This window comes from Mustela nigripes, chromosome 8 (genome assembly GCF_022355385.1).
Source record: "Mustela nigripes isolate SB6536 chromosome 8, MUSNIG.SB6536, whole genome shotgun sequence".
Lineage (NCBI taxonomy): Eukaryota > Metazoa > Chordata > Mammalia > Carnivora > Mustelidae > Mustela > Mustela nigripes.
In genome coordinates this window covers 26,178,283-26,198,394 of record NC_081564.1, presented here as the reverse complement: position 1 = coordinate 26,198,394, position 20,112 = coordinate 26,178,283, and the positions used below count along the sequence as shown (strand labels likewise).

At 46.7% G+C, this 20,112-nt stretch overlaps 2 gene segments (V, D, J or C); one reads left to right on the top strand and one right to left on the bottom strand.

Annotated features, from left to right (window-relative positions):
• The window catches only part of LOC132023362 (probable non-functional immunoglobulin lambda variable 11-55), a 1,024,259-nt gene that overhangs the window by 61,781 nt on the left and 942,366 nt on the right, over positions 1–20,112 (bottom strand).
• Positions 3,130–4,022, top strand: LOC132023726 (immunoglobulin lambda variable 3-9-like). The segment is given in 2 exon segments: positions 3,130–3,240; positions 3,628–4,022. Coding segments are annotated over 2 exon segments (441 nt in total).

The window sequence follows — 20,112 nt, the reverse complement described above, 5'->3', positions numbered from 1 at the left end:
CCTCTTAAATTAACCACGGATTTTCTAGGGATCAGCTATCATAGGATTGTCCCTACTGGGCCATAATTGTGCCAGACAGAGCAGAGACATGCAGTATGGGTTGGGGTCATGGCCATCAGACCTTTTCCTCATACATCTCGCCTGTGCCTTCAGGACCTGGGGAAGCCTGATCTCAAATTTACCTCTTCTGTTCCATGATGGAGAGCTACTGTGAATACCCAATTCCATGGCATAGTTGATCTGATAACACAGTTTGTGCAGGCAGCTCAATCACATAGTTACTTAGTGGCGAATTAGGAACCTAGAGTCTCTGTTAAGTTTCAGTAGCAAGCCAAAGTATGTGCCCATTGGAGCTTTCTAAAAATACACATGCAAAAACAAAAAATTGTAAGGTGCCCATCTATTTCAGTTCTAGGAACAAAGTCTTTGATTGAAACCACTGTGCTCTGTCAAAATGAGTCTGATTACTAACTTGGACCTGCCATTCATTACGGTAACAACACACACCTTACCATTGGTGATAAAATGGAACTGCCTGTCTCCTAAAAATGCAAAGATTCCCAAAACTACAACTTTGGCATCCAATCCAGAGTTCAAAATCTCCAGAAAACATATGTGTATATATCATACATATGGGCATATATGTACACAAATACATCTCCAACAAATATACAGCAGACACAATCAGTATATATGTGCACATGCACTCACAAGTATATTCATATATATGTGTGTGTATCAGTATATGATAGAAAGGAGTGTGTGACAGGAACTGGATGTCATGTGTCATAAACACACAAGTGAGCCACGGAGAAATCACAGTGACTGTCAGCCACAAACGGGCTCCTGCCTCCCACTCAGTATGCAGGGAGGCTAACACAGGGCTCCTCTAGTGACTCACCTTCCCGGGAAACATATAACATGAGAATTTTAACACATCACATGCACCTGTCCCCGATTTTATAACCTATGGGAAAATATCGCCTTGGAACTCGACTAGCATAGAATCACAGACACCTAAGGTCATCACTGTCCCCACATCCTCTCACAAACCAGACTATTCCCCACAGGGACAGACTCCAAGCATACTTCAGTTCTTGTTCCTTTTTGCCATCCTGACAGCAGCCACACAGTCCCCTCTGCAGAGAAGCTTCCTCCAGCCTCTCCCCACACATGACATGCCAGTCATTTTGTCTGATGTCATTTCATTCTCTGCACAATCCCAACCTAAATGATAGGTTCTCCTATCATTTAAATAACTGAATGATTTGTATTAGTCATTATCCCCACAGGACCAGAAGTTTTAATGCTATGTATGCCCATATCAGTCGGAAGCAAGAACATTCAAGCAGCTATTTTCTGGCAGACAGAAGTAAGTCTGAAGTTAGATGGTGGTTCTCCAGGTACAGCTAATTCCCTGAGGCCACAAATCCTCTGTGTGTCTCCCACCATTGTGACTATGGAGACTTTGCTTTGTCTTGTTGTTGACAACAGACCTCAGGATGGCTGCTGCAGCTCCAGCTATCAGTCATGAGCACAAGAGAAAGAACATTCATAAATCTAGTCAGTTTCTTTCATTCACAGACAAAACTTCCCAGAAAGATCCCCAGAATAATGACACGTCTGTGGGCTAGCTCTGGGCCACAAGATCAATGCTGACCTAGACAGAAATGAGAAATAGTGGGACTTCTCAATGATTATAGAAGACAAGATGCAGGTAGATTGGGTTGATGATGGTGTGCAGTCTCACCAAAGCAACTGTCTCCAATGCTGCTCTGCCCAAGGCAGGAACCGAAGAAAGACTTGGGTCTTCTTCACACTGATTTCCCAGGATGAAACCTATGGAAGACCAAGCTGGATCTGAATAAGATTTTGTTGGTTGATTGTCCTACTGTCTTTGTCCTTGGAGCAGGAGCTATAATCAGATTATATGGTGGTCCAGCAGCATATCAAGTGAGACAGTCCCTGAGTCCTGTATCTTCTAGTGTTCAGCCCTAAAACGACATTCATGACCACCACCACCCCAGAGACATGACCCTGATACCTCAGATGGGTCCTGCCTCCTCTTCACATGAGCCTCTTCCTATTGTCATAGGTAATCTGACACCTTATACCTAGTCTTGATGCTGGCAGGAGCCACACAGAGACGAGCAAACCCTCTCCTGGAGGATGCATGCCAGCAGTGCATGGATCAAGGGGAACCAGGATGTGAACACTGGGTCATGAATCTCCACCTGGACAAAAGATTTCCCTGCACTTCTAGCTGCCAGTGTGGGGTGGCCACTAGGGGGGCAACAGAGATCACCTGGAAAGGCCTCAGGGATTCTAACTGGGAGGATTGCTTACCAGAATCTGAGACCAGAAGGTAAAGGTACAGATTTACTACACTATCATCACCTATGCTCTGATATAAAATTCTGACTTGGAGTCTCTCATCTCTATCCTGTGGAATTTGTCTCAGGCTCTAGCATACGTCTAGGACTTCATGATGCTCCACCCCACCCCCATTCCTGCTACACTCTGTCACTCTCAATCCTTGCTCAAGCACTAGGTCTGTCCCTTTCAGGGAGGGCTCCTTGGGGGTACTGAGGAACAGCATCTATGACCTGCCCCAGGAGCTCTTCCTTGGCACAGATTCCTACACCACATCAATGGCTCCCTAAAACTCCATGTGCACCTGGCAAGGGAGGAATTTTTTCCTGTTTTGATGTTCACCAATCTAAACTAGAAGTAGGACAAACTGACCTATGATCCCCTAGTACCTACAGAGGAAACATTCTATGATGGGTTCAGAAAATGCAGACAGACTCCACCTCACAGCTCAGTTGTGACCATGCCTCCCCAGGAGCCAGGTCAGGACAGGGTGAGGGATAGAGTTTGGACCCCAGGCTACGGAAACACAGGGGAAAGAGAATCAGCTGGGCTGAGGATGGGTTTGCAGGAGCTGCCCTCCCATCTCTGTGTCCATTGGAGCTGGGCCCATTTGTGTGTGTGTGTGTGTGTGTGTGTGTGTGTGTGTGTGTTTCTTAATAGCTGAACCCATTTCTAAAACCACAAGGCTCCTCAGCAGCAGTCCCTGAACTCTGGCTCATTTGCATAACCAGCAGGTGTCTCCAGCAAGGTGGATAAGAGGGGGCTGGGAGGAACCCTGCCCAGCCTTGAGATTCAGAGAGCAAAATCGAGGGACCTGCACCATGGCCTGGACCCCTCTCCTCCTCGGAGTCCTGGCTCACTGCACAGGTGCTGAGGCCAGGCTCACACTCCCTAATCCCCAGGTTCTGGACACTCCTGGCCATGACTCTGAGCTCAGCAGTGGATTGCCACTGACGGACAAGATCTCAAGACCATCCTTTGTCATGAGGGGCTAGTGGGGTGTAATCTCTTCCCACTGTTGTCATTGGCTCCGTCTGACCCCAAAAGGGCTGCACCTGCCCAGGGCAAGGGGAGGAATGGTTCTCATTTGTTCAAAGGTTCTATCCACAAGGCCTATGCATGGGCCCGAGAACAAAGAGGACATCAGGATGGGAATTATCTAGAGAATCACTGGGATTTAAACCAGGGGTGGTAGTGTCCAGTCCAGGGGGTGATACTCCGGCTGGAACCTACCTCTCATCTTCTCTCTTGCAGGCTCCATGGCCTCATATGTGCTGACTCAACCACCCTCACTATCGGTGAACCTGGAACAGACGGCCAAGATCACATGTGGGGGAAACAACATTGGGGGTAAAAGTGTTCACTGGTACCAGCAGAAGCCAGGACAGGTCCCTGTGCTGATTATCTATAATGATAAAAACCGGCCCTCAGGGATCCCTGACCGGTTCTCAGGCACCAACTCGGGGAACACAGCCACCCTGACCATCAGCGGCACCCGCGCTGAGGACGAGGCTGACTATTACTGTCAGGTGTGGGACAGCGGTACTAATGCTCACGCTGACACAGGCGGATGGAGAAGTGAGACAGAAACCCTTTCCCCATCTATGTCACACTCTCCTCCAGCCCCAGGAGGCCTGTACACAGAATAGGGAGCACTTCTGGCCCAGGTCCCTGCATCTGAGATCCCCAGACCTTCCTCCCCATCCAGCCCTCCAGGCAGCTCTGCACAGGGAGGTCAGGAGAGCATTTACAGCCGACAGCACTAGGTTGCCTACTTCTTTGTGCCTGGGTGTCAACTGCACACAGAGGGACTGGGTAGAAAAAAGACACAGGGAGACATTTGGCCAATGGTCATGATCTCACCATTTCCAAGTGGTGATCGTGAGCTAATGCTCTCCTGACTGATCAGGATTACAGTTCAAATTGTCCCAGCTCAGCTGAGTTCCTGAAGCTCTGGAGCCATGAGAGGACCCTCCTCTACCAAAGTGGAACAGATGGGTACAGTAGACACTGAGAGGTCACCCATATCCCCTCTTCTGGGCTCACACATGCACCCACTGCTTCCTGGAGCCCCTGGCCGCTCACAGGAGAGCTCCTCACTAGAAAATGCTGCTGGTTCAGAGATCTGCTTCCCCAGGTTTCTGTCCCTTCTCAGAGAGGTTCAGGTGAATGATCTCAGAGGCCCAGGGCCCAAGGCCCTCCCTCTGGCTCAGATGTCCTGAAAAGTCCCAGCTGGAGAGCTCCCTGAAGAAGGAGGTTCATCTGATGGCTCACTCTCTGTGGGTCACTCTCCTTCTGCCCAGGCTCATTTCCCTCCTCCTTCCAGGTTTTTACACATGCACTTCCCTGTTTCAGAGTCTGCTTCCAGGAACCCAATATGACATGGCCAGAGTCCTAGAGACAGTCCTCAGGGAACAGAAGGAGCCACTGTATATATCCACAAAGCTGGGATACCTCCCCAAAATCCACAAGGTGCATGCCAGTCTCCACCAGATGAAATCCCTTCTTCTATTTCTATATACGGAGAAAACATGCAGACACACTAGGTGCTCTGGGTTCTGACAGATAGTTGGAGAGTCACATCTATCCTGATGGTGAATGAGTGACAATGGGACAGTTGCCTCCTCCTCCAGAGTGTCCAGAAGATATTCATCTATGGGAGTGACACACACAAGGAGTGCTCTCTCAATTCTACCCACTGACACACACACATTTGCCCAAGAAGCCTTCTTTACATGCACACTACCAACAAAACAATTTTATGAAATGCAGTCCAGTCTCTCAATGCTGACATGTAAGAAGCCACCAGAGTCCCACCTTATCCTCATGATCTCCACTAGATCCACACAAACCACAGTCTGCAAATAAAGGGAATATCAATAATCTTTCTTCCACTTGATAATATGAAACTATCCCAAGACAACCACAAATAGGTTCTTTCTCCCATAAGAGGAAATTAAATACACTTTTGTCGGGCGCCTGGGTGGCTCAGTGGGTTAAGCCACTGCCTTTGGCTCAGGTCATGATCTCAGGGTCCTGGGATCGAGTCCCGCATCGGGCTCTCTGCTCAGCAGGGAACCTGCTTCCTCCTCTCTCTCTCTCTGCCTGCCTCTCTGCCTACTTGTAATCTCTCTCTGTCAAATAAATAAATAAAATCTTAAAAGAAAATTTAAAAAAAAGTACACTTTTGTCTCCTAGGGATATTTTTTTAATTTATTTTCAGTTTAACAGTATTCATTGTTTTTGTACCACACCAAGTGCTCCATGCAATCCATACCCTCTATAATATCCACCACCTGGTACCCCGACCTCCCACCCCCAGCTCCTTCAAAACCCTCAGATTGTTTTTCAGAGTCCATAGTCTCTCATGGTTCACCTCCCCCTTCCAATTTCCCCCAACTTCCTTCTCCTCTCCATCTCCCCATGTCCTCCATGCTATTTTTTATGTTCAACAAATAAGTGAAACCATATGATAATTGACTCTCTCTGCTTGATTTATTTCACTCAGCATAATCTCTTCCAGTCCTTTCTGGGTATTTGTCCATTCTGATGGAGGCATAATGCTCCATAGTGTATAAGGACCACATCTTCCTTATCATTCGTCCGTTGAAGGACATCTTGGTTCTTTCCACTGTTTGGCGACCGTGGCCATTGCTGCTATAAACATTGGGGTACAGGTGGCCCTTCTTTTCACTACATCTGTATCTTTGGGGTAAATACCCAGTAGTGCAATTGCAGGGTTATAGGGAAGCTCTATTTTTAATTTCTTGAGGAATCTCCACACTGTGCTCCAAAGAGGCTGCACCAACTTGCATTCCCACCAACAGTGGAAGAGGGTTCCCCTTTCTCCACATCCCCTCCAACACATGTTGTTTCCTGTCTTGCTAATTTTGGCCCTTCTAACTGGTGTAAGGTGATAGCTCAATGTGGTTTTAATTTGAATCTCCCTGATGGCTAGTGATGATGAACATTTTTTCATGTGTCTGATAGCCATTTGTATGTCTTTATTGGAGAAGTCTCTGTTCATATCTTCTGCTCATTTTTTGATATGATTGTCTGTTTTGTGTGTGTTGAGTTTGAGGAGTTCATTAAAGATCTTGGATATCAACCTTTTGTCTGTACTGTCATTTGCAAATATCTTCTCCCATTCCGTGGGTTGCCTCTTTGTTTTTTTGACTGTTTCCTTTGCTGTGCAGAAGCTTTTGATTTTGATGAAGTCCCAAAAGTACATTTTTGCTTTTTTTTTCCTTTGCCTTTGGAGACATATCTTGAAAGAAGTTGCTGTGGCTGATATCGAAGAGATTACTGCCTCTAGGGTTCTGATGGATTCCTGTCTCACGTTGAGGTCTTTTATCCATTTTGAGTTTATCTTTGTGTACGGTGTAAGAGAAAGGTCAAGTTTCATTCTTCTATCCAGTTTTCCCAGCACCATTTATTGAAGAGACTGTCTTTTTTCCACTGTATATTTTTTCCTGCTTTGAGACAGATAGAAACTTATGTTAACAAACAAGCCATGCATGGATGCCTGGGTGGCTCGTTGGGTAAGCATCTGCCTTCAGCTCAGCTCATGATCAGGGTCCTAGGACTGAGCCCTGAGTCAGGCTCCCTGCTCAGTGGGGAGCCTGCATCTCCCCCTCTTTTGCCTCTTTCTCGCTCATATATATATATATATATATATATATATATATATATATATTCTTAAAATAAAAAAAGAAGAAGAAGAAGCCATAGGGACAGACTCCCTGCACTCAGAGGAAGGAAGAAAAGGATTCCAGTGGACTATGCTTTGCATGAAATGTCATTGAGAGACAGTGGATTAACATATTTACTGAAAGGGAGAAAAAAACAGTTCTTCACTTGGGGAAAATATCCTTCAAACATGATGTCTAAATAAAAAATGTCAACAATACACAAATACACAAAAACTGACACGATTGCTCATGAGCTGACCCAAATACAAGCAGTAAATGGACATTCCTCAAGGTGCCTGGATGGTTCAATTGGTTAAGCATCTGACTTTGGTTAGGATCATGATCCCAAGGTCCTGGGATCAAGCCCCGTGTCCAACACCATGCTCAGCAGGGAGCCTGCCACTCCCTCTCCTACTCCCCCTGCTTGTGTTCTCTCTCTCTGTCAAATAAATAAATAAAATCTTAAAAAAAGAAAAGTACATTTCTCAATCAGGAGAGGTGATTCCAGGAAGAATCTGAATCTACAAAAACAATGTAAGGAGCACCTGGATGGCTCAGTTGGTTAAGTGTATTCTTTCATCACAGATCATGATCCCAAGCTCCTGGGATCCATCCAGTCCCGCATCAGTCTTCTTGTCCACCGGGGAGCCTGCTTCTCCCTCTGCTTGCTGCTTCCCCTGCTTGTGTGTTCCCTCTCTCTCCCTCTTTGTCACTCTCACTCTATCTCTAGCAAATAAATAAAATCTTTTTACAAAATCGATGTAAAAATCAGAAATGCTAACTGAAGGGACAAATATTAAGACTTTTTTATTATCTAAATCTCTTTAAAAGATACATCACTGCAAAGCAAGAAAAATATCCAATGAAAAAAAGACAGTCTCTCCAATAAATAGGGCTGGGAAAATTAGACAGCTATGTATAGAAGAAGGAAACTTGACAATTCTCTTGCACCATACCCAAAGATAAACTCAAAATGGTTGAAAGACCTCAATGTGAGACAGGAATCCACAAAAATCCTAGAGTAGAACATAGGCAGTAACTTCTTCGACATCAGCCACAGCAACTTCTTTCAAGATATATCTCCAAAGGCAAAGGAAACAAAAGCGAAGATGAACTTTTGGGACTTCATCAAGATCAAAAGCTTCTGCACAGCAAAGGAAAGAGTCAACAAAACAAAGAGGCAACCCATGGAATCAGAGAAGATATTCACAAATGACACTACAGACAAAGGGCTGATATCCAAGATTTATAAAGAACTCCTCAAACTCAACACCCAGGAAACAGATAATAATGTCAAAAAATGGGCAGAAGAATTTGCGACAACATGGATGGAACTAGAGCGTATCATGCTTAGCGAAATAAGTCAGGCGGAGAAAGACAACTATCATATGATCTCCCTGATATGAGGAAGTGGTGTTGCAACATGGGGGCTTAAGTGGGTATGAGAAGAATAAATGAAGGAAGATGGGATTGGGAGGGAGACAAACCATAAGTGACTCTTAATCTCACAAAACAAACTGAGGGTTGGTGGGGGGAGGGGGTTTGGGAGAAGGGGGTGGTATTATGGACATTGGGGAGGGTATGTGCTTTGGTGAGTGCTGTGAAGTGTGTAAACCTGGTGATTCACAGACCTGTACCACTGGGGATAAAAATACATGTTTATAAAAAATAAAAAATTATATCATTCAAATAAAAAAAAAAAGATATGTCTCCAAACGCAAAGGAAACAAAAGCAAATATAATTACACTTTTAAATATTTGTTCAAGAGAAGTCAAAGCATATGCCATGATCTGAATGTGTCTCCCCAAAATTCCTATGTTAATGAGTGGTGATGGTTGCAGAAAGTATGAATGTAGTTAAAACCATTGAATTTTGCACTTTAAAATTGTTACGATTGTAAAAAAAAAAAATGGGCAGAAGACATGTACAGACACTTCTCTAATGAAGACATACAACTGGCTAGCAGACACATGAAAAAGTATTCATCATCATTAGCCATCAGGGAAATCCAAATCAAAACTACACTGAGATACTGCCTTGCACCAGTTAGAATGGCAAAGATTAACAAGACACAAAACAACAAATGTTGAGGACAATATGGAGAAAGGGAAACCTTCTTACACTGTTGGTGGAAATGAGAGTTGGTGCAGCCAATTTGGAAAACAGTGTGGATATTCCTTAAGAAATTAAAAATAGAACTATCTTATGACCCTGCAATTGCACTACTGGGTATTTACCCCAAAGGTACAGATGTAGTGAAAAGTAGGGCCATCTGTACCCCAATGTTCATTGCAGCAATAAGCACAATAGCCAAACTGTGGATAGAGCCAAGATGCCCTTCGCAGACATATGGATAAAGAAGATGTGGTCCATATGTACAATGGAATATGATGTCTCCAACAGAAAGGATGAATATCCAACTTTGTATCAAAATGGATGGGACTGGAGGAGATTATGCTGAATGAAATAAGTCAAGTAGAAAAAGTCAATTATCATATGGTTTCACTTACTTGTGGAGCATAAGGAATAACATGGAAGATATTAGGAGGAAAGGAAAAGTGAAGGGAGGGGAGATAAATCTTGGAATGCTGCATCAAAAACTAATGATGTATTGTATAATTACTAACATAGCACAATAAAAATTTTTAAAAGGTTATGTCACTGTCCACAAAAATATAGTAACGATGTATGCTGGAATTTCTGACAGAGGTAAAACAATATGTAGGAAAATCACAGAGAATATGCGGAGAAGTGAGACACAGAAGGATGTTATCAGGTTCTTACATTCCATGTAACATGGCAGCACCATCGGAATGTGGACTTACTGCAAGTTACTGATCATAAGACAGAAAGAACTTACAGCTTGTAAGCAGAAGAAGTAGATAAAATGGAATCATATCAAATGCTCCATTAATCCAAAAAAGATACATGTAAAGAGCGAACAAAGAACGCATGGGACAACAACAACAAAAAATAATGTTAATAAAGGCAAGATGCTATATTGCAGGGATACTACTAATCACATTCAGGAAATGCTCTAAACACCACAACTAAAGTCAGAGATTGTCAGATTGAGTTTCACAGCAACACCCAAGTGGATGCTGCCGATCAGAGACCTCCAGTAAAGGAAATGACACTGAAATCTATGAACATTTTAGGACAATTCTCACTCACTTCTGCTCCACAGCATGAGCCATGAAACATTCACAGGGAACAGAGAGAAAATCTGGGAAGATGAACTGATTGCTTAAAACAATTAGGATGAATGTATTGTTATGTATTTCACACACAGAGAAAAGGGACAAAATAATCTCAGTGCACATTTCATGAGAACAGGACTAGAAATGCCCCCCACATGTCCCTTCTTTCCCCAGGCTTGAAGATGTTCAAACACACAGTGATAAGAGCTCCCTATGCAGCCCAGAGAGCAGCACAGCTCCATGTGAACCAGATTCATGAAACTCACCCAGAAGCACAGAGATTCTCTCCACCAATGGGAGAAGGAACATCTTCAAGGGGACAGGTGAGGACATTAGGGGGGATTGAGGTGTCCAGGCTCTAACTGAGGCTCAGGAGACAGAACTCTGAGGTCCCCACCATGGCCTGGGCCCTCTCCTGCTCCCCACCCTACTCTCTGTCCGGGTGCTGCCCCTGGGCCTGCCACAGGCTCAGCCCCTGCAATACTCTGAGCATGACCCTGACCCTGAATTCAGCCCAGGAGACACTGTAAGGGAGGAACCACTGAGAATGAGCCCCACATTCCCCAGAGCTGCAGACACTGTGAACCTCAGATGACTCTGCCCCACCTGCTAGGGGAGCACAGAGAGAGGACCAAGCAATAATGCAGAGCAGAGCCAGCAGGACCCTGGCCAGGCCTCTGCATGGCCAAACAGCCTCCACCCTCCACAGATTCTCCAGTTCTAACCTCGGACACAAACCCACAGACTCTCCCCATGTGCAGGCTGAGGGGCTCCTTTAAAGAACAGCCAGGATGGAGATGGCAGTGAGTTCAGGAGAGAAACCCTGCTGCCCAGCCTAGCCACCCTCCTTCCCTCCAATCCGGCTCAAGTTCTGCCCCCAAGGAGCCCAGGGTCTGAATCCAGCACAGCTGGTCTCCACCCCTGGACTCAACGCACTTTCCTCTGTTTTCCTGGGAAGCTAGCCACTCTGATCTCAACTTTACCTACTGTGAAATGGGGAAGCTTAACTCATGTAAGAAATACTATTTTTCACATTAAATGATACAAAACATCAAAGAGTCTCTTTCATGATAACGACTCAGTAAGGTCTCGGTGACTTAACACCAGTGTTGGAGTCTCCTGTCTGCAAATGGGGGAATCCAAGGAAAAGTCTTCAGCTACACTGGGACGTTCTTCATGTGCAGTTAGATGCAGGTATAAATGAGCAGGATCCCATTTTCACCAAACCAGAGGCTAGGCTAATTTACAAATCCTCCCACACCAAACTCCAGGAAATGTAGGCTGGAATAAGAGAAAAGAGGTAAAAACAGCAATAATAACAATAAAATTAAAGGTTTGCCTGCTCAACAGAACTTAGCACCAGAAGCATCACATTTTGCTCTCATGACCCAACTACATGGACAGGAATGCAGGAAGCATCAGCCCAGATTCTTAAATACACAGGAAACTGATGGCTGTGGGATATCACACAGCTTTGTCTGGGCACTGACACTTTTCAAATGCACTACACTGTAGCCTACACTCTCCTTTTTGTAAGAAGACTATGGACTAGGCCAGGGAATTTCAACCCTCATCCAAGTACAGGAATCCCACTTGTTCTGCCTCCTGCACCCTGTATGTAACCTGTCTGGGCTGGGCTGGGCTGGGCAGGGCAGGCGGGAGGCAGCTGTCTGTGGGAGGCTGGAAACCATGGTCCACACCCTTTCTCAGGTGACAGGTGCTCTGGGGTGACCTGCAGGAGGGAAGCTCCTGGTCTGAGTCCTCCTCCACCAACAGGGGGCAGCAGAGCTGCAGAAGGAGCAGCAGGATGGAGGCTGGGGCTGCCCAGGGAGGGGCTAACAAGGACACCACGTCTGGGGGTCAGCTGGCTGTCTAAGGTTCAGTCCTCAGAGACTGTCAGGATGATCCACCCTGTCTCCTCAGGCTTCAAGGACCATGTTGTGAGGGTCAGACACAGTGTCACCCAGGACACTGACAGTTGTCCTGACACAGTGAGCACCTCACCTGGGAGATTCAAGTCCCCTCTCTCCATCAGTGTCCCCAGGGACTGACTCCTCTGTGCTGGGCACATCCAGAGACACCCGATGACTCACTCTGCCTCTCCTTCCCCACCTCCACCCCCAATTCAGACCTGGGGCTACAGCTACTTTGTTCAAGAATATCTCAGGGAATAGGAGGCAGAGCACTTGGGGATCCTCGTTCCTGGAAGGAGCATCTGCAGCCTCCTTGTGAGACTGTCTCCTGAGTGACGTGATTCTTGTGGCTGCAGAATGCATGGCTCAGGCACTTGAGCTCATAACATACATGGATGTGTGATCCTGGGGATCCTTACAAGATCACAAACCTTGAAGCTCTTACTCATGGATTCAAGCCCTTTTCACAGGTTTGCATGAAATATTGCTGAAAAAATTAAGAGGAATGACATGGTTGATGACTAAAATCGCACTTACAAGATTATGAACAAACCTCAGAATGAAAGATTCCCATTCTGTTGACATGCCAATGATGGGACCCTAGTGTCTGTAGGGGACACAGAGAGAACCTGAGGCAGGGGGAGGAAGGGAGTGAGGTCACAGAACCACCTCACATTGAATCAAGTGTTGTCTGCATCGCTCAGAACAACCAGACCAGCTCCATGGCCAGAATTCTGGAAGGTCCCGGGCCAGCCCCAGACAGCCCCCAGGCAGAATGAGTTGGGACAGTGGTTGTATAAATTCCTAGGAATGTGACTGTGATACCAAACTTTGGAGACCAAGGCTCGTTTTCTGACCTGAGAGCTGCTTGGAGGAAGTTGGGGTTCCCCACCCTACCTCTTCAGTCACTTGGTCTGAGTTTATGAGGGGTTTGAATACATTTGGAGTCCCAGAGAGGAGGAAATTTGCATAAATACTAACAATCACAGTCCCTAGAGCCTGGAAAGAAATAAGAGAGGATAAGGTGAGGTTGACCCAGTTGTGGTTCTTAGAAGACAGAACTCTGGGCACATCCATATGGCCTGGAGCCCTCTCTCACTCCTCGTCCTCACTCTCTGCACAGGCGCTGTCCCTGGGCCCTGCCCACACCCTCTCAGCCCCACAAGACCAGAGCTGAGCCTGGCCCAAGCCCTGGGATCAGGCACAGCACAGTCTCAGTATTGGGACCTTGCAAATGAGCCCCTGGGCCCCATTGCAACCTCTCCTCTTCTGTCTTTTCAGGCTCTGTGACCAGTGAACTGACTCAGCCTCCCTCAGTGTCAGTTGCCCTGGGTCAGACCGCTACAATCACCTGCACTGGAGAGGAAGTAGAATATATTTATGTCTACTGGTACCAGCAGAAGCCAGGCCAAGCCCCTCTGACGGTCACTTACGATGATAGTGATCGGCCTTCAGGGATCCCAGAGCAATTCTCTGGCTCCAAGTCAGGGAACACGGCCACCCTGACCATCAGCAGCGCACAGGCCGAGGACGAGGCTGACTATTACTGTCAGTCCTTGACAGCAGTGGTAATGCTCACAGTGACACAAACAGATGGGGAAGTGAGACACAAACCCCTTCCCTATCTGTGTCACCCTCTCCTCCAGCCCCAGGAGGCCTGTGCACAGAGCAGTGAGCAGATCTGGTCGAGGTCCCCAGGTCTGAGGTCCCCAATCTGTCCCCTTCCTCCCAGTCCTCCAGGCAGGCTGCACAGGTGGATCAACAGGGAATTTGTAAACAGGTGTTAGAACTCCGTTTCCTCTGGGCCTGTGTGAGAAGGAAGAACAACACATGTGAGAAGCAGAAAAGGAAGATATTTTTAAAAGAACCTTTCTTTTAAAAGTTCCCTAAATGAATATGTCTGAAATTTAAAAATAGAGAGGACAGACTCACAGCAGATTTGATGCTGCAAAAGAAGAGAATGGGGAATCTGATGCCATAGGGATGTAAAGTGTTCAAAATGAAACACACAGTGAAATACCTAATAAAATTAATGAAGGCTCACTGCCTGGAAGACACCATCATGCGCCCAGATAGTGTGCAAGTGTAGGGACTCCAGGGAGGGAAGGTGAGGGTCTGAGGGTGAAATAAAAAGTCTGTGAAGATATAATCTACAAAAGGCTGCAAATGTGGAGAAACCCAGGAACCAATGTATCCAAGAAGCTCAACAAAGCTTGGGCACGGGGAGCATGAGAGACAGCGGAGGACACGTTGTATGAAATCGCTACAGATCAGTGATGCAGACACTCTCACAGGCAGAGAGGAGACTCATATTCCCTATAGAGAACCAGCATTGTGCTGGGAGCACATTTCTCATCATGAACCGTGTAAACTGGAAAACAGGGAGCAATGTCTTCAAAATACTAATAGGAAATATCTGTCATCATTGGTCTTTACTGAAGAAAAATGTCATTAAAACGTGGAGACAAAATTAATGTTTCTCACACAGCAAACCTCCCAGAACTCATCACCCACAGACCCTCAGCACAAGTGACTGAGAAGGACACACCTCACACCAAAGGAAAAAATGACTTATGGAAATGTGAGTCTGCACAAAGTATAATAAGCTTGAGAAACCAAAACTACATGGATACACCTAAAACAAACTTTAGTGGTTAATGTCTGTAAGTACAGTCAAGTGCTAAGAGCAAAAACAATAGCAACATGTTTGATTTATAATGGAGGAACAGCTAAAACGTATGATGATGAGACCAAAAATAATGACAGACATGAGACCACATTATGACGTCCTTACCCTGTACCTGAGTGATGTCGTGTCACTGGGGAAATCTGATAAGACAGGGGATGAAGGCTGCAGATCCACAAGAAACCCACCATGGCCTGGACCCTCTCCTGCTTCCCCTCCTCACTTGCTGCCCAGGTGCAGACCCAGGTGCTACCCAGAGGAACCCCAGAGGAACAGCCTCCAGGGGAACCTGAGCATGACCTTGAACCTAAAGTCAGCCTGGAGGGTACTGCAGGAGTGGGACCCGGAGAAGGACCCCCTGAGACTCCTGAACCTAGAGACCTTGTGTCCACTGCAGGACTCATTGACCCCAGTTGTGTGGCCAGAAGACCCCAGTCATTCCCTCCAATTTAGAAGAAAGAGAGAGAGGACCAATCAGTAGTGCAGAGCAGATCCAGGAGGACACGGACCAGGGCCATGTATAACCTAACACTCTCCACTGTCCCTACAGATTCCCCAGCTCTATCCTGGAATAGGACCCTACTGATCCTCCCCACATGCAGGTTGAGGGGACTCCTTTTTAGGCCAGCCAGGACGGAGATGGCAGTGAGTTCAGTGACAGGAGCCCTGCTGCCCAAACTGGCCTCACACTCCCTCCCTCCCGTTCTGCACAAGCTCTGTCCAAGGAACCTGGGATCTGAATCTAGCATACCTGGCTCCATTCTGGACTGGCCCCCACTTCCCTCTGCTCTCCTAGGAACATAGACTCCCTGGACCTCAACTTTATGTGATATGAAATGGGGAAGATTAGACTGATGTTAGAAATACTTTGCTTCCAAATTCAGTGATGTACAAATATGGACAGAGTCTTATGAATGAAACAGAGACTGTGGGGTTTCAGTGAGTGGGAAACAGTTTGGGAGTCTCTTGTTCATACTCTGCAGAAATCCGAGGTAAGGGGCTTAGCAAAAGTGTGACATGTATGATGTGAAATTGCACATGCGGGTCTGATTCCCAACTTCCCTGTTTCATCCACATCACCCGAGAGGCTCGTGTACAAACCATCCTCCCCCAGACTGCTACTGCTAGGGGTTGTAGTAAAAACAGCAGTGGCAGAGATGACAGAAATTGGCCAATAAAGATTTAGGTGCACATGAGAAGGTTAGTGCTAGAAGGATCGCCTGTTGCACTGTGACCCAGAGACACTCACTGGGATGCAGGCAGCATCGGACTTGATTCCTAAATGGAGAGAAAGGGATGCCAATGGGATCTCGCAAAGTTTTCCTGAACTGTGACCCTTTCAGCATACACTACACTTTTGCCTGCACCCACCCGTTGCAACAGCCAGTGGGACAGGCTAGGCCATATCAACCCCTGCACTAAAGGAAGGAATCCAACTTGTCCTGTCTCCTGAACCGCGTATGCAACCTCCCGTGCTGGGATGGACAGGGCAGTGGGGGCAGCTGCCTGTGGGAGGCTGGAAACCCTGGTCTACACCCTTTCTCCCATGAAAGGTTCAGTGTAGTGACCTGCAGGAGAGAAGCAACCGGTCTATGTCCTCCTCCACCAACAGGGGGCAGCAGACTTCATCAAGAGCAGCAGGACAGATGCTGGGGCTCACTGGGACCCTAGGCCTGGGGGGCAGCAGGGGTCCAGGGTTCAGTCCTCAGACCCTGTCAGCATGATCTATCCTATCTCCTCAGTCTCCAGGGACCTTGTTCAGAGGGTCAGATTCACACACAGTTACCCAGGACACTGACAGAGGAGTCCTGACACAGTGAGCAACTCATCTGGGAAATTCCCGTCCCTGTCTCTCCACCTGAGGTCTCAGAGAGGATACCCAGCTGTGTGGGGCACGTCCACAGATGCCCTGACCCCTCACCCTCTGCCTCTTCTGCCCCACTCCAAGTGGATTCAGATCGGGGTCACAGTTCAGGAAAACTTTGCGATATCCATTGGCATCCCTTTCTCTCCATTTAGGAATCAAGTCCGATCTGAGCAGCTGCCTTGCTCACAAGTGACTCAGGAAACAGGAGGTAGGGCACTCAGAGCCCCTGGTTCCTGGAAGGAAGGTCTGCAGCCTCCTTGTGAGACTGTCTCCAGAGTGAAGTGATTCCCACAGCGTCAGACCACGTCTTTTGTCCCTGTGCTGTCCTTGCTTCAGTGACAGAGCCCAGTTCCCAGGAGTGATCCCTGGCTATCCTGTCCTGAGAACTCGCTCCCTCTGCAAAGACATCACCATGGGGACCCTCACAGAGACATAAAACGTGAAGTGAGTCCCTCCATCAGGGGTGGTTTCTGACACTTTTCAAAAACTTATGTGAGACATGGAAGAAAAAAAAATGAAAGGAACCAAAGTGTTGAGATGTAGGCTGCTGGACTTTTGGGGGATGGGGGAGTCATAGAGATACCCAGCCCATGAGGAAATAAGCTAGAAGTCACGGTGAATCTCCAAGAGCAGGTGATTCTAAAATAGTAAATTCCCACATGTATCATGATGAACAAGTGTCATAATGAGAAAGTCTCCCGTTCTCATGACATGTTGAGGATGGGACCAGAGTTCAGCTGGGGGACGCAGAGGGGACGTGAAACAGGAGAGTTAGATGCTGAGCCACAGGACCACCTTTCCCTGAATCAGGTGTTGTCTGTAGCTCTACAAGAGCCCAGTTCAGCCCTATGGCCAGGCTCCTGAAAGGCCTCCCTGGAGCTGATTCAGCTCCCTGTGCTCAGTAACCCTGGGACAGATGGCCATGATCACCTGTCAGGAAGACAGTATAGAAATCTTCAGTGTTCAGTGGTACTTGCAGCAGCCATAACTGGTCCCTGGCTGGTCATATATGACAATAACGAGTGCCCCTCAGGGATTCTCTGATGCTAAGACTCCAACTTGGAAGACACAGCTGCCCTAAACACCTGCAGGACCAGAGTCAAATATAAGGTTGATTATTACTGTCAGGTGTGGGACAATGGCAATGCTCACAATGACAGAGGCAGACAGGGTTGTGAGACACAGACCCCTTTCCTATCTGTGTCACACTGTCTTTTAGCCCCTGGACAACTGTAGACAAAGCACCGAGGTCTGGCCAAGAGCCCAGATCTGAGATTCTCAGGCCTCTCTCCCAACACAGCCCTCCAGGCAGCCTCTACACCGTGTGGATCAGGGGTGCCTATGCAGGAGGCGGGATGAGGCTGTCATGTTTTCTTGCCTAGGGTTCTTGTTGGGAATGAAAGATCAGGCTGGAAGGACAGAGAGACATCCACGAAGACAAAACAAGCTCAAAGTGACAAGGCGAAGTCTCAGCTTTCCACTGAGCAGAACCATTGTGGTGTTTCTGGGTGGAAGTAATTTTCCTTTAGAACTGAAACCTCTAGGGCAGCAGAGCATATGGTCATCATACAAGGAGTGAAAGTTTTGCAGTGGGTCACCCAGAATACCAGTGAGTATGGACATTCCCAATTCCACCTCTTCATTCCTGGACCCGTCAGTGCTGGGTATGGGAGAAACAGCATCGTATATTGGACATATATTTAGTAAATATCACCTCCTGCCAAATCTTGCCACAGTCACACAAGGTCACACAAGATGTTGCATGTGACTGGACACTAAAGAGGTCTGCAAAAGGCCAGTAGTCCATCATGCCAGCCAGCTGTTTTGAATGGTGGAGAATATGGTAGATCCAGTGAATTCACAGGCATCAGCACAATGCAACCCTTTTCTTTTTTTTTTTTTTACAATGTATTTTTTTAATTTCTTTTAAGCATAACACTATTCATTGTTTTTGTACCACACCCAGTGCTCCATGTAATATGTGCCCTCCCTAATACCCACAACCTTGTTCCCTCAACCTCCCACCCCCCGCCCCTTCAAAACCCTCAGATTGTTTTTCAGAGTCCATAGTCTCTCATGGTTCACCTCCCCTTCCAATTTCCCTCAACTCCTTTCTCCTCTCCATCTCCCTATATCCTCCGTGTTATTTGTTATGCTCCACAAATAAGTGAAACCATATGATAATTGACTCTCTCTGCTTGACTTATTTCACTCAGCATCATCTCTTCCAGTCCCGTCCATGTTGCTACAAATTTGGGTATTCATCCTTTCTGATGGAGGCATAATACTCCATAGTGTATATGGACCACATCTTCCTTATCCATTTGTCCGTTGAAGGGCATCTTGGTTCTTTCCACAGTTTGGCGACCGTGGCCATTGCTGCTATAAACATAGGAGTACAGATGACCCTTCTTTTCACGACATCTGTATCTTTGGGGTAAATACCCAGGAGTGCAATTGCAGGGTCATAGAGAAGCTCTATTTTTAATTTCTTGAGGAATCTCAACATTGTTCTCCAAAGTGGCTGCACAAAACTTGCATTCCCAGCAACAGTGTAAGAGGGTTCCCCTTTCTCCACATCCTCTCCAACACATGTTGTTTCCTGTCTTGCTAATTTTGGCCATTTTAACTGGTGTACGGTGGTATCTCGATGTGGTTTTAATTTGAATCTCCCTGATGACAATGCAGCCCTTTTCTGATCTGAAATGGAAGGCTTCAACAGAAGCCACACTGAATACTAGAACAGCCAGTGAGACATTCAGTTAAGTCCAAGGTTAGAGTTTGGGAAGAAGCACTGCATTCAAAGAAAGCAAGTTACTATCCAGAGTAAAGGTCTCTTCCACTAAAAATAGAGCAATCCCTTCCATGAAGGAAGAAGTATAATGGAATTCATCTGCCACCAGGTTTTGGCTGATTCCCAAAGGAATGGTCTCCTCCTGAGAACTCTGGGGTGGTCTCTGCTGTTGGCGCAATGGATCTGAAAAGCAGCCATAGCCATGTCACTTTACGAACAGAAATCCCTAGACATTATGCCATAAGTAACCTCCCAACGTACAACATGGCCACTTTACTATAGGTCCACTGGACAAGTTCATAAGCGGATGCACAAGAAGGCCAATCACTGACCCCAGATGTGTCATATTATCCACCTGATTATTAATACCATTTCCCTTTGAGGACTCACACTTCTGGGCATACTCATGGAATGCAAATAGCTCTGGGTTCATTTGGGGGTGGGTTCTCCTCACATATCTCTTCCTCAAACATCTTTCACCGCTTTCCTTTTTGTGTTTCTTCCAAGTCTCTAACCATCCAGCCAGACTAAGTCAGAGACCATAGGTTAGAAATAAGCCACTTCTGTCCTTCTCTCTGTCCAGGTGA